General features: G+C 41.8%; 1 protein-coding gene across 1 annotated transcript in view; it reads left to right on the top strand.

The window, feature by feature from the left end:
* The window catches only part of DOCK2 (dedicator of cytokinesis 2), a 1347187-nt gene that overhangs the window by 373888 nt on the left and 958072 nt on the right, over positions 1-15227 (top strand). The window contains exon 15 of the mRNA XM_077266018.1: positions 6443-6541. Coding sequence (XP_077122133.1) covers positions 6443-6541 — 99 coding nt within the window. The remainder of the gene's footprint in view (positions 1-6442; positions 6542-15227) is intronic.

Genomic DNA, 15227 nt, shown 5'->3' with positions numbered 1-15227 from the left:
TTGTCTCCTCATCCATCCACAGGAAGACCTGTGCCACCAACTTCAGCACAGCCAGGGGAGAAACAGCTGACTCTTCTGAAACTTATCTGTTTAGGGGACAAATACCGCAACATGCAGGAGATGTGGACTGGGATCAAACAGCAGACAGATAAGTGGTTGGTGGTGGTGAACATCAAGCCTGGCCTGGTGGTGTGCGATAACGGTCAAAATCTTGTAGCAGCTCTGGGCCTATTCTATTGATGCACATCCCTTGCCTGGTGTATGTGCTGGACTTAGTGGTGCAGAGCTTTCTGAAAAACTACCCACACATGTCGGAGCTGCTGCTGAAAGTGTGGGCAGTGTGTGCACATCTAAGGCATTCTAACCTTACTGCTGCTCGCCTATCTGCTCTGCAGCTTTATTTCTGCCTTCCCACTCACCAACTTATATGCGACATACAAACAAGGTTGAACTCCACGTAACATACGCTGGAGAGACTGTGAGCAGCAGCAGGCACTAGTGGAGTTTCAGCTGCATCACACATGGGTGAGTTGCTCTGCAGAACGTCATCGCTTCACTACCATTGAATGTGCCTCCATGCAGGACATGTGTGCTGTGTTGCGCTGCTTCAAATATTCCATCATTATTGCCAGCGCTGATGACACCATCAGCGTTAATATTCCTCTTCTATGCCTCATGGAAAAAACAATTCAGGCCACGATGTATGATGTGGTGGCACAAGAGAAATAGGAGCAGAGCCAATTCACACCATTATGAGACCTGTCATGCACACATGGCTAGGAGGGTGGTTTACTGTACCAACATCAGCCAGGTACCCAATTGTACATCCAGGGGATAGTTTGGGAGAATGAGGATGAACAACCATGTTCACAGCAAATTGGCACTCAGATCAGCTTACTAGCTTCACTGGAGCTTTCCTGGGGGGTATATAGAGTACCCAGAATAAACACTTGCCACAGAGGACAGCTTGTCGATGCCACTGGGAAGCCTGGCACGCATGAGCCAATACATCCTGCAGTACCTGCGCAACGACCGCTGAGATACCCGTAGTGTTACAATTGCAGATTCCTGTGTGGCCAACTTGCTGGATCCCTGCTACAAGAAAAACCTACCATTATTACTTTGGTCACTGGAGCAGGATTGCAAAATGCACTCGCTGAGAGAGAAACTGCTAATAGCTTTCTCACTTGACAGCGGGGGTCAATGGAACAACAAGGCAGAGGCAGAAGAGGAAGTATTCAATGCAACTGGGGCACTACCAGCAGTTCAGAAGGCAGGGTTAGCATAGCAAAAATGTGGCAAGACTTTGAGCACATCACAGCATCCTACACTTCTGTCAGATATGGTCCGTATTAGCAGGAGGCAACTTTAAAATAAAATGAAATTGTGAACCTGTGCTTTGGAGGAGGTATTTGAATTATCCAAGTGCATCCTCTGACAGGAAATCTAGAGTGATATGTATAGAAACCACTCAACCTACTGTGATATTGTCCACAGATTAGGTTAATAGCCTTATGGTGCTTTCATGCAAGAATACATTTAGGTTGGGCTTTAGAACATACAGAAAAGCTAGAGTTACAATGCAGGTGGATATATTTTCCTATATGTAAATTCTGGAAGTGCTAATTTTCTTATGATACGGCCTCAAAATCAGGCTCAAGGTTTAGTATTCCCAAATAAAAACAATTAGTAGCAGATGATCTACTACCAGCAGCAGTATCAAAGAAGGAAAGGTATCTAGCAACAGATGCATCTGTAAAGATTTTTGTAAATGAATCATTTTTCAATGTATAACATTTTTTAAATTATGGTATAAAACCATTGGTTTAGAGAAAAGGCAAGTAACTGGGAAACTCATGGCCTTATGCATTTCAAACCGACTGGTTTTTAATCATATACACAAAAAAGGTTTCACTCTATCGTGCCAAAGCATGTCGAATACGAAATACATGAAATATGAATAGCAAAATGGCTTTTTGAACATTAGGAAAAATATTTGAGACGCTTTGCACAGAATTTGGCAAAATAGTGTGAGCCCATCAACCATCATCAAGGTGGTCTCATTAATCTGATGGGTCCCTGACGTCCCTATCCAAATGTGAACACTTACCGAAGGCTAATGTCTGTGTGCATGGGTGAATGTGGACACCCCCATGGTGAAGGGAGGAGTGCTCAGTCAGTAAGCTAACATAGAAATGACAGAAAAACGACTGGCACATCCAAAATAGTTTGACACCAGGACCCGTTGAAGCGCAGTCAGCGCGAAACGGCCGTCGTCCTACTCGATCACTGTGCACCCTCGATTTTACCTGCCGTCCTGTTATAATGTCCTTGCCCAGTGATATGGGAAAATAAAGGACTTTTATCGCAACACTACTTGGTGAGTGCCACATTTTCACTTTTTCTCCGCATATGATAAATACTTCATGATGCATTTCTGTTGAGCACCACACAAAAAGAGTGTGAACTACCACTAATTGGCAGCAAAACAGACGACTTATACAAGATATATAATTTTCCATCCATATAAACCTGGTGCCGTTCTACTTTGTTTATCTTTTAAAGCAAATATGTGTGTATATATATATATATATATATAGATGGTGACCCTATTCTAACACATCGGGTATTCTAGAATATGTATAGCAGTATATAGCACAGACCACATAGTATGTTGCACAGACCACGTAGTATATAACACAGCCCACGTAGTATAAAACACAGCCCACATAGTATATAACACAGCCCACGTAGTATATAACACAGCCCACATAGTATATCGCAATGTGGGCACCATATACCTGTTAAAAAAAAAATAATTAAAATAAAAAATAGTGTTAAACTCCCCTTGCGGCGGCCCCCAGATCCAGCCCAGGTGTTTAGCGATGCTCCTCGCTCCGCTCCCAAGAATGCATTGCGGCAATAACACGTGATGATGTAGCGGCCTCGCAAGATTGCTACGTCATCTCCGGTCATTGCCGCAATGGAGTCTGACATTGGCATGGGATTTAAACACTGCCTCGCTGATTGGTCTCAACTGGCCGATCAGCGACATTAGCACGGGATTTAAACCACGCTTCGCTGATTGGTCATGCCTGGCCGGCCGCGACCAATCAACGACCATCCCGGACCAACTTTTTACTATTGATGCTGCCTATGCAGCATCAATAGTAAAAAGATATAATGTTAAAAATAATAAAAAATTTAAAAAATCGTGTTATTCTCACCTTCCGGCGTCCGCAGCAGCTTTTCCTTCTCGCAATGCTCCAGTCCCATAATTTCTATTGTCATAGAAAACATTAAGAGAACCCTATGCCACTATAGTGGAGCATTCTCTTTCCTCCCTCCGTCCCCCCTCTGTCTGTTGTGCATGGACAAAGAGTCATAGTTTGGACAGGTAATTGAGATTTCAAATAGACATAACTATTTGTCCAGTCATATGAAAAGAGTTGTTAAGACAGGAAAAGCCTTTTTAAGTTTTGAGAGGATTAAAAATATCTCACATTCCTTTGAACAAAACATCTGGGCAGACGCTGAGGCACCAATAGAAAAGTATGAATATTGCAGATTGGAAAAATCCAATAGTGATGGGACATACATTTTTGACTTCAGGGTTAATTGGTTAAGAATGTGCATGTTTTCTCTTACCTGTAACCCCTGCCTATAAGCCCCAAATCCATAGTGGCCAGATAACTGACCATAGTCATGTCATGTTTAATCTCTGAGGAAAAGTAAATTCTCATGAAAAATATGGCGGCAATCTCAAACTTCTGCGATCATCAGTAGTGAAGTTATCGCATAAGTTGGGGATTTCATAAAATCCTGAAGGGGCGACATGAGGTAATCATGGGAAGGGTTTGGGTATAACTCAGTTATTGATAAAAAGTCCAACCGAAATTTGATCTTGTTTCCTGTAGAGAGATGCACATTGTTCTTTCCTTCGGCTATGTTCATCTCTGTGAGTGTTGTCGTTAGTTTCTTCTGCTTATTCCTTTATTTTTGGTACTGTATATGCTGTATTGTTTTGTCCCTGCTGTAAAATCTTTTGTAATTTTTTTTTTTTTAATAAAAACTGCCTCATTTTGAATTAAATATAAAATTTAATTGTTTTGTAAACTAACACTTGAAAGCCATACGCTACCAGAATCAGGTTTCCAGTCAGCCTAAATATAAAAATTGACTGGTGGCAGCAAGTAGTGCTGGAGTTATTGTAGCTTTTGCAGTGACTCTATTTGGGGGGTACATAGAGAAAAGCATTAACCATCTCACCCAAGCTAGGCATCCCAGGAAGCACAGATCTGAAAGTAACCACTTGTGGAAATGAAGAGAGGAAAAGCCTTTGTTAAAGAAAGCAATGTATGTTCGAAACGCATAACTGTGTCTACACTCATGATGGAGTCTATTAATACTTTTTAATCCAATAAATTTGTGCAAGATTGGAAGCTGGATAATTTCTTCTCTTCATTTCCATTGGTGGTAAACACTTCCCTGTGTTGGAATCAGAGATGTATATACCATACACTCACTGTTAATTTCCTGATACTTGATCTATTAGTTGAAGCAGCCAGCGACCTCCTCCTTTAATCATCAGTCAATCGTGTAATTGTCCGGATGATAGGGGGCAGCAGAGAGCTGTTCTACACAAAGATCACAGTGGGTGGTTCTGCGTGACCTTCCTGGGCTGCGATATGTGGAGATATAGATATACACCCTGTTCCAAATTATTATGCAAATTATTTTTTCTCGGATTTTCCTAATTCCTAAATGGGCGGTGCAAATGACAGTCAGTCAAATAAGTCATCACCCGTTAGAGTATACATCAAATTTTATTGAAGAAACCTCCCAATGATAACAGTATAATCTCCAAAATGAATAAAACCTCAAAATGCACTGTTCCAAATTATTAGGCACAATAGAATTTGTAAACATTTGATATGTTTTAAAGAACTGAAAATGCTCATTTGTTGAATTTGCAGCATTAAGAGGTCACATTCACTGAACAAAAAAGCTATTTAACGCCAAAACATCCCAACAGGCCATGTTACATGTTAACATAGGACGCTTCTTTGATGTCACCTTCACAATTCTTGCATCCATTGAACTTGTGAGTTTTTGTACAGTTTCTGCTTGTATTGCTTTGCATGAAGTCAGAATAGCCTCCCAGAGCTGCTGTTTTGATGTGAACGGCCTCCCACCCTCATAGATCTTTTGCTTGATGATACTCCAATGGTTCTCTATAGGGTTGAGGTCAGGGGAAGATGGTGGTCATACCATGAGTTTATCTCATTTTTATGACCATAGCAACCAATGATTCAGGTATTCTTTACAGCATGAGATGGTGCAGTGTCATGCATGAAGATGATTTTGCTCCTGAAGGCACGTTTCTGCTTTTTATACCATGGAAGAAGGTTGTCAGTCAGAAACTCTATATACTTTGCAAAGGTCATTTTCACACCTTCAGGAACCTTAAAGGGCCCTACCAGCTGTTTCCCCATGATTCCGGACCACAACATGACTCCTCCGCTTCATTGCTGATGTTGCAGCCTTGTGGGGACTTGGTAGCCATCCACCAACCATCCAGTACTCCATCCATCTGGACCATCCAGGGTTGCTGGACACTTATCAGTAAACAAGACTGTTTGAAAATTAGTCTTCATGTATGTCTGGGCCCACTGCAACCATTTCTGCCTGTGAACACTGTTTTGGTGTTGCCGAATAGTTGGTTTATGAACCAAAGCAAGCCTTTAAAGAATCCTACACCTTGAGGTTCGAGGGACTCCAGAGGCACCAGCAGCTTCAAATATCTGTTTGCTGGTTTGTAATGGCTTTTTAGTAGCTGCTCTCTTAATACGATGAACTTGCCTGGCAGAAACATTCCTCATTCTGCCTTTATCAGCACAAACACGCCTGTGCTCCGAATAAGCCACAAATCTCTTAACAGTACGATGATCACACCTTAAGTTTTCGGGAAATATCTAATGTTTTTATCCGTTGACCAAGGCATTCCACTATTTGATGTTTTTCGGCAGCAGAGAGATCCTTTTTCTTTCCCATGTTACTTGAAAACTGTGGCCTGCTTAATAATGTGGAACATCATTTTTAAGTAGTTTTCCTTTAATTAGAATCACCGGGAAAACTAATTATTAAATGTGTTTAAGATTGGTTTCAGTGATCCATTGAGCCCTGAGACACAATACTATCCATGAGTTTATTTGAAAAACAAAACAATTAAATCTTTGACACTAAAATCCAATTTGCATAATTTGGAACACCTGGGTATATGTGTGTGTATGTATGTATATGTATATATATATATATATATATATATATATATATATATATATATATATATATATATATATATATATGTGTGTGTATTTATATATAATTTTTTTTCTTACAGTATTTATTATGGTATGCATTTTATATTTTTTATCTACAGAATGCCATCAGCTTGGGAGCTGGGGACAAACTTTTAAGTGAATATAGGTCTGTACTGTACTATCAGGTCAAACAGCCACACTGGATGGAAACCATAAAGGTATAAGAATATTTGTTATTTTCATATGAGAAATTGCCACAGTGACTTCATTTAATAGACCGCATCATTTAAGGGAAGAAATTCATTATGTATCAGTATACTGTGAGTTCAAGAGCCCAGAAGGCCATGAAATCATCGTAAAACAAAGCACACAGAAAGCATGCAAGTATTCATCAGTTTCAAGAACTGTTATGTGATAGGTAGTGTTGAGCGATACCTTCCGATATTTGAAAGTATCGGTATCGGATTGGATCAGCCGATATCCAAAAAATATCGGATATCGCCGATACCGATACCCGATACCAATACAAGTCAATGGGACACAAATATCGGAAGTGATCCTGGATGGTTCCCAGGGTCTGAAGGAAAGGAAACTCTCCTTCAGGCCCTGGGATCCATATTCATGTAAAAAATAAAGAATAAAAATAAAAAAATATGGATATACTCACCCTCGGGACGGCCCCTGGCTGTCACCGCTGCAAGCGTTTGCCTCCGTTCCTAAGAATGCAGAGTGAAGGACCTTCGATGACGTCGCGGCTTGTGATTGGTCGCGTGACCGCTCATGTGACCGCTCACGCGACCAATCACAAGCCGCGACGTCATCGCAGGTCCTACACTCACTGCATTCTTAGGAACGGAGGCTGCTGGCTGCACCGCTGAGGTCCAGGGTCTGTCGGAGGGGTGAGTATATCCATATTTTTTATTTTTATTCTTTATTTTTTACATGAATATGGATCCCAGGGCCTGAAGGATAGTCTCCTCTCCTCCAGACCCTGGGAACCATACGCACCGCACACGCCTGGGAACTTATAGGAACTTCCGGTTCCGATTTCCGATATCACAAAAATAACGGAACTCGGTATTGGAATTCCGATACAGCGAATAAAGGCCGATACCCGATATTTGCAGTATCGGAATGCTCAACACTAGTGATAGGCGTACTGAATTTCCAGTGTTGTTTAATTTTATGCTATTTATCTAGCTCTATCATAAATACTTAAGTGAAAATAAGAAGGAATGTACGCATATATTTTCTAATATTTATTGACACAAATAAAATCTCAAATTAGTAAATACAAAGAAGCAGCGTCTGTGATGTAATGTACAGATATGTAAAAAAAATAAGTTGTTAGGGCCTTTACCTGACAAAAATACCTTATTAATTTCTCTACTAAAAAATAAATTGGTATGTCTGAGACTTAAAGGGATATCCCAATATGTAAGTGTAATAATATTAGCAAATACCTCCAATTAGAAATGTTGCATAATTTTTCTGATTTGATATGACTCTTTCCTCAAGTAAAGTAGTAACGATGCTAAGGGTGGTAGCTGTCGGTTAGTGTCATGAGTCCAACACCCCTTGACACAACTGAAAATTGTGGCCTGCACCATTGTGTTTGTGTTGCTGTTGTTGCTGTGGACACTTCTTGTACCCCTCTGGTCTGCCTCGCTTAATGTGGCTGTGGTTCCTGCAACCCCACGAAAAGGAGACCACAACGTCAGGAAAAAAATCAAGCTTAACGTTACTGTCTGTTTCATTAATCAACAAAGCACAGCAGAAGACGCAGACATCTTTCTTTAGGTTACCGCACAGTGGCAGGAGTTCAGCAAACAGCGGCACAGTTGCTGAAACTTCTCTATAGCGGAGTTAGGGACTTTCAAGCTTCCTAGAAAGCTATGATTCTTCAGCTACTTCTTCCTAACAGTGAAACATGGTGATGACAGCAACATTCTGTGGGATCTTTTTTGGCAGCATGTACAGGGAAAATGCTCAGTCGAATATGGATGGTGCCAAATAGAGGGACATTCCTTGAGCAAAACCTGTTTGAGTCTGTCAGTGATTTGAGACTGGGATAGATTTTCACCTTCCAAAAAGACACTGCTAAAACACTTGTGGTTTAACCACTTAGTGACTAATCCAATTTGCAGCTTAACCCCTTTCTGACATTAGACATACTATCCCGTCGAGGTGGGGTGGGCCTGTATGACCACCGACGGGATAGTACGTCATATGCGATCGGCCGCGCTCACGGGGGGAGCGCGGCCAATCGCGGCCGGGTGTCAGCTGACTATCACAGCTGACATCCGGTACTATGTGCCAGGAGCAGTCACGGACCGCCCCCGGCACATTAACCCTGGCACACTGCGATAAAACATGATTGCAGTGTTCCGGCGGTATAGGGAAGCATCGTGCAGGTAGGGGCTCCCTGCGTGCTTTTCTGAGACCCCCGGAGCAACGCGATGTGATCGCATTGCTCCGAGGGTCTCTTACCTCCTCCTCCCTGCAGCAGGCCTGGATCCAAAATGGCCACGGCATCCGGGTCCTGCAGGGAGGTGGCTTCACAGCGCCTGCTCAGAGTAGGCGCCGAGAAGCCTCCAGGAGCTGTGCACATCAGATCGCCGATCTGACACAGTGCACAGCAAAGTGTCAGATCGGCGATCTTACACTATAACATGATGCCCACCCCTGGGGCAATGTTATAGTGTAAAAAAAAAAATATTCACATGTGTAAAAAAAAGAAAAAATCCCACCCCCCAAAAAAAAAAAAAAATTGTTCCTATAAATACATTTCTTTATCTAAATAAAAAAAACAATAAAAGTACACATATTTAGTATCGCCGCATCTGTAACGGCCCAACCTATAAAACTGTCCCACTAGTTACAGTGAACACCATAAAAAAAGGCAAAAAACAATGCTTTATCATAGTGCCAAACAAAAAGTGGAATAACACACGATCAAAAAGACGGATATAAATAACCATGGTACCGCTGAAAACGTCATCTTGTCCTGCAAAAAATGAGCTGCCATACAGCCTCATCAAACAAAAAATAAAAAAAGTTATAGTCCTCAGAATAAAGCGATGCAAAAATTATTATTTTTTCTATAAAATAGTTTTTATCGTATAAAAGCGCCAAAACATAAAAAAATGAAATAAATGAGGTATCCCTGTAATCGTACTGACCCGAAGAATAAAACTGCTTTATCCATGTTACCAAATGCGGAATGGTATAAACGCCTCCCCCAAAAGAAATTCATGAATAGCTGGTTTTTGGTCATTCTGCCTCACAAAAATCAGAATAAAAAGCGATAAAAAAAAGTCACATGCCTGAAAATGTCACCAATAAAAACGTTAACTCGTCCCGCAAAAACAAGACCTCACATGACTCTGTGTACCAAAATATGGAAAAATTATAGCTCTCAAAATGTGGTAACGCAAAAAATATTTTTTGCATTAAAAAGCGTCTTTCAGTGTGTGACGGCTGCCAATCATAAAAATCTGCCAAAAAACCCACTATAAAAGTAAATCAAACCCCCCTTCATGACCCCCTTAGTTAGCGAAAAATTTAAAAATTAAAAAAATTTATTTATTTCCATTTTCCCGTTAGGGTTAGGGTTAGGGCTAGGGCTAGGGTTGGAGCTACGGTTAGGGCTAGGGTTAGGGATAGGGCAAGGGTTAGGGCAAGGTTTTGGGCTAGGGTTAGGGTTAGCGTTGGGGCTAGGGTTAAGGCTACAGTTAGGGTTGGGGCTAAAGTTAGGGTTAGGGTTTGGATTAGGGTTAGGGGTGTGTCAGGGTTTGGGGTGTGGTTAAAGTTACCGTTGGGATTAGGGTTAGGGATGTGTTTGGATTAGGGTTTCAGTTATAATTGGGGGGTTACCACTGGTTAGGCACATCAGGGGCTCTCCAAACGCGACATGGCATCCAATCTCAATTCCAGCCAATTCTGCGTTGAAAAAGTAAAACAGTGCTCCTTCCCTTCCGAGCTCTCCCGTGCGCCCAAACAGGGGTTTACCCCAACATATTGGGTACCAGCATACTCAGGACACATTGGCAACAACTTTTGGGGTCCAATTTCTCCTGTTACCCTTGGGAAAATACAAAACTGGGGGCTTAAAAAATAATTTTTGTGAAAAAAAAAAAAAGTTTTATTTTCACGGCTCTGCGTTATAAACTGTAGTGAAACACCTGGGGTTTAAAAGTTCTCACAACAAATAAGTTCCTTGGGGGGTCTAGTTTCCAATATGGGGTCACTTGTGGGGGGGTTCTACTGTTTAGGTACATTAGGGGCTCTGCAAATGCAATGTGATGCCTGCAGACCAATCCATGTAAGTCTGCATTCTAAATGATGCTCCTTCCCTTCCGAGCTCTGCCATGCGCTCAAACGGTGGTTCCCCCCACATATGGGGTATCAGCATACTCAGAATAAAGTGGACAACAACTTTTGGGGTCCAATTTCAACTGTTACCCTTGGAAAAAATACATAACTGGGGGCTAAAAAATAATTTTTGTGGAAAAAAAATCATTTTTATTTTCACGGCTCTGCGTTATAAACTGTAGTGAAACACTAGGGGGTTCAAAGCTCTCACAACACACCTAGATGAGTTCCTTAGGGGCTCTACTTTCCAAAATGGTGTCTTTTGGGGGGGTTTCAATGTTTAGGAAGATCAGGGGCTCTCCAAACGCAACATGGCGTCCCATCTCAATTCCTGTCAATTTTGCATTGAAAAGTCAAATGGCACTCCTTCGTTTCCGAGCTCTGCCATGCGCCCAAACAGTGGTTTACCCTCACATATGGGGTATCGGCGTACTCAGGACAAATTGGACAATAACTTTTGGTGTCCATTTTCTCCTGTTACCCTTGGTAAAATAAAACAAATTGGAGCTGAATTAAATTTTTTGTGAAAAAAAGTTAAATGTTCATTTTTATTTAAACATTCCAAAAATTCCTGTGAAACACCTGAAGGGTTAATAAACTTCTTGAATGTGGTTTTGAGCACCTTGAGGGGTGCAGTTTTTAGAATGGTGTCACATTTGGTTATTTTCTATCATTTTGACCCCTCAAAATGACTTCAAATGAGATGTGGTCCCTAAAAAAAAAATGGTGCTGTAAAAATGAGAAATTGCTGGTCAACTTTTAACCCTTATAACTCCCTAATAAAAAAAATTTTGGTTCCAAGATTGTGCTGATGTAAAGTAGACATGTGGGAAATGTTACTTATTAAGTATTTTTGTGACATATCTCTGTGATTTAATTGTATAAAAATTCAAAGTTGGAAAATTGCGAAATTTTCAAATTTTTTTTCTAAATTTCCATTTTTTTTCACAAATAAACGCAGGTAATATCAAAGAAATTTTACCACTATCATGAAGTACAACATGTCAAAAGAAAATATTGTCAGAATCACCAAGATCCATTGAAGCGTTCCAGAGTTATAACCTCATAAAGGGACAGTGGTCAGATGTTGTGAATTCTATTTTTGGGCTCCCTCTAGTGGTCACAAGCGGTACTGTGTAGTGTTGTCTTTCTGCAGGTTGGCTGCATCAGCTGGTTCGTTATCCTTGGTTGGTTTCCTATTTAGCTCACCTGGAGACTCAGTTCCTTGCCTGCTATCAATGTATTCAGTGCTCTTCAGATTCCTTGTGTCTACCTTGCTCCCAGTCTCTCCAAGACAAGCTAAGTTTTTGTTTGATCATTTATTGATTATCAGTGTTCATTATGTTTTTAGTCCAGCTCGCTAAAATGTGATTTCCTCGCTTGCTGGTTGCTCTAGGGGACTGAGTTTCTCCCCCCACACCGTGAGTTGGTGTGGGGATTCTTGAAATCTCAGTGTGGATATTTTGTAAGGGTTTTTTACTGACCGCATAGATTCCCTTTCCTATTTTCTGCTATCTAGTATTAGTGGGCCTCATTTGCTGAATCTGCTTTCACCCCTGTGTATGTGCCTTCCTCTTACCTCACCGTTATTATCTGTTGGGGGCATCTATATCTTTATATATCTTTGGGGATTATTTCTCTGGAGGCAAGAGAGGTCTTTCTTTCTCTCTAGGGGTAGTTAGTTCCTCAGGCTGGCTCGAGACGTCTAGGATTTTTAGGCACGTTCACCGGCTACTTCTAGTGTGTTTGGATAGGTTCAGATTTGCGGTCAGTCCAGTTTGCCACCTCCCTAGAGCTTGTCCTATGTTTGTTACTTAGCTGGAGTAATTTGTGATCCTCAACCACTAAGGATCATAACAGTATAGCAGGCCAAAAAGTGTTTAATGCATCGCAGAAGTGGGATAATAAAGAAGACCTGAGTACATTTTTTTTTTCCTCCCGCTTTTCCTTTTCTGCAGTCTGTTTAGCTTCTTTCATCCCCTTGAACTCTGGGTGGTTTTGTGCTCAGCTGCAGACATGAATGTTCAGACTCTGACTTCTAGTGTGGATCATCTTACTGCACGGGTGCAAAGTATTCAGGATTTTGTTATTCATAGCCCTAGGTCAGAACCAAAGATACCCATTCCTGAGTTGTTTACTGGAGATAGATCTAAGTTTCTAAATTTTAAGAATAATTGTAAGTTATTTCTATCTCTGAGACCTCGTTCCTCTGGTGATTCCGCTCAGCAAGTTAAAATTCTTATCTCCTTGTTGCATGGCGACCCTCAAGATTGAGCTTTCTCTCTGGCGCCAGGAGATCCTGCATTGCTTAATGTAGATGCATTTTTTCTGGCTCTTGGACTGCTTTATGAGGAGCCTAATCTCGAGAATCAGGCAGAAAAAGCGTTGCTGGCTATCTCTCAGGGTCAGGATGAAGCAGAGGTGTATTGTCAAAAATTTCGGAAATGGTCGGTGCTTACTCAATGGAATGAGTGTGCCCTGGCTGCAAATTTCAGAGAAGGTCTTTCTGAGGCCGTTAAGAATGTTATGGTGGGGTTTCCCACCCCTGCAAGTCTGAGTGATTCTATGGCTTTAGCCATTCAGGTTGATCGGCGTTTGCGGGAGCGCAAATCTGCTCATCCTTTGGCGGTATTTTCTGAACAGAGACCTGAGTCTATGCAATGTGACCGAACTCTGACCAGAATTGAGCGTCAAAGTCATAGACGTCAAAATGGGTTGTGCTTTTACTGTGGTGATTCTACTCATGTTATCTCAGCATGCTCTAAACGCTTAAAAAAAAATCGCTAAACCTGTCACCATTGGTACTATACAGCCTAAGTTTATTTTGTCTGTTACTTTGATTTGTTCTTTATCGTCCTACCCGGTTATGGCTTTTGTGGATTCGGGTGCTGCCCTGAATCTGATGGATCTGTCGTTTGCCAGGCGCTGTGGTTTTGTCCTGGAGCCTTTGGAATTTCCTATTCCTCTGAGGGGAATTGATGCTACGCCATTGGCTGAGAATAAGCCTAAGTATTGGACGCAAATGACCATGTGCATGACTCCCATACATCAGGAGGTGATTCGCTTTCTTGTTCTGCATAATTTACATGATGTTGTCGTTTTGGGTCTGCCATGGCTGCAAGCTCATAATCCAGTTTTAGATTGGAAAGCTATGTCTGTGTCAAGTTGGGGTTGTCAGGGAATTCATGGCGATACTCCGTTGGTGTCTATTGCTTCTTCCACTCCTTCTGAGGTCCCTGAGTTTTTGTCTGACTACCAGGATGTATTTGATGAGCCCAGGTCCTGTGCCCTGCCTCCTCATAGGGATTGTGACTGTGCTATAAATTTAATTCCTGGTAGTAAATTCCCTAGGGGACGACCTTTTAATTTGTCTATACCAGAGCATGCCGCGATGCAGAGTTATATAAAGGAGTCTTTGGAGAAGGGACATATTCGCCCATCCTCTTCCCCTCTTGGTGCAGGATTTTTTTTTGTGGCCAAGAAGGACGGTTCTTTGAGACCTTGTATAGATTATCATCTTCTGAATAAAATCACAGTCAAATTTCAGTATCCTTTGCCACTATTGTCTGATTTGTTTGCTCGGATTAAGGGTGCCAGTTGGTTCACCAAGATAGATCTCCGTGGTGCGTATAACCTTGTGCGCATTAAGCAGGGAGATGAATGGAAAACAGCATTTAATACGCCCGAAGGCCATTTTGAGTACTTAGTGATGCCTTTTGGACTCTCTAATGCTCCTTCTGTGTTTCAGTCCTTCATGCATGACATCTTCCGAGAATATCTGGATAAATTTATGATCGTTTATCAGGATGACATTTTGGTCTTTTCTGATGATTGGGAGTCCCATGTGAAGCAGGTCAGGATGGTGTTTCAGGTCCTGCGTCTTAATGCTTTATTTGTGAAGGGCTCAAAATGCCTCTTCGGAGTACAGAAGGTCTCCTTTTTGGGTTTTATTTTTTCTCCTTCTACTGTGGAGATGGACCCAGTCAAGGTCCAGGCTATTCATGACTGAACTCAGCCCACGTCTGTTAAGAGTCTTCAGAAGTTCTTGGGTTTTGCTAATTTTTACCGTCGTTTCATCGCTAATTTTTCTAGCGTGGTTAAACCTTTGACGGATTTGACCAAGAAGGGTTCTGATGTGACTAATTGGTCTCCTGCGGCCGTGGAGGCCTTTCGGGAGCTGAAGCACCGGTTTTCTTCAGCTCCAGTCTTATGTCAGCCAGATGTCTCTCTCCCCTTCCAGGTCGAGGTTGATGCTTCTGAGATTGGAGCAGGGGCTGTTTTGTTGCAGAGAAGCTCTGATGGCTCTGTGATGAAGCCATGTGCTTTCTTTTCAAGAAAGTTTTCGCCTGCCGAGCGGAATTATGATGTTGGTAATCGGGAATTGTTGGCTATGAAGTGGACATTTGAGGAGTGGCGACATTGGCTCGAAGGAGCTAAGCATCGTGTGGTGGTCTTGACTGATCACAAAAATCTGATTTACCTTGAATATGCCAAGCGCCTGAATCCTAGACAGGCTCGTTGGTCGTTGTT

The sequence above is a fragment of the Ranitomeya variabilis genome, chromosome 5 (assembly GCF_051348905.1).
Source record: "Ranitomeya variabilis isolate aRanVar5 chromosome 5, aRanVar5.hap1, whole genome shotgun sequence".
NCBI classification, from domain to species: Eukaryota; Metazoa; Chordata; class Amphibia; order Anura; family Dendrobatidae; genus Ranitomeya; species Ranitomeya variabilis.
Note: the sequence above shows the minus strand (reverse complement) of the source record. Positions and strands in the feature narration are given on the sequence as shown.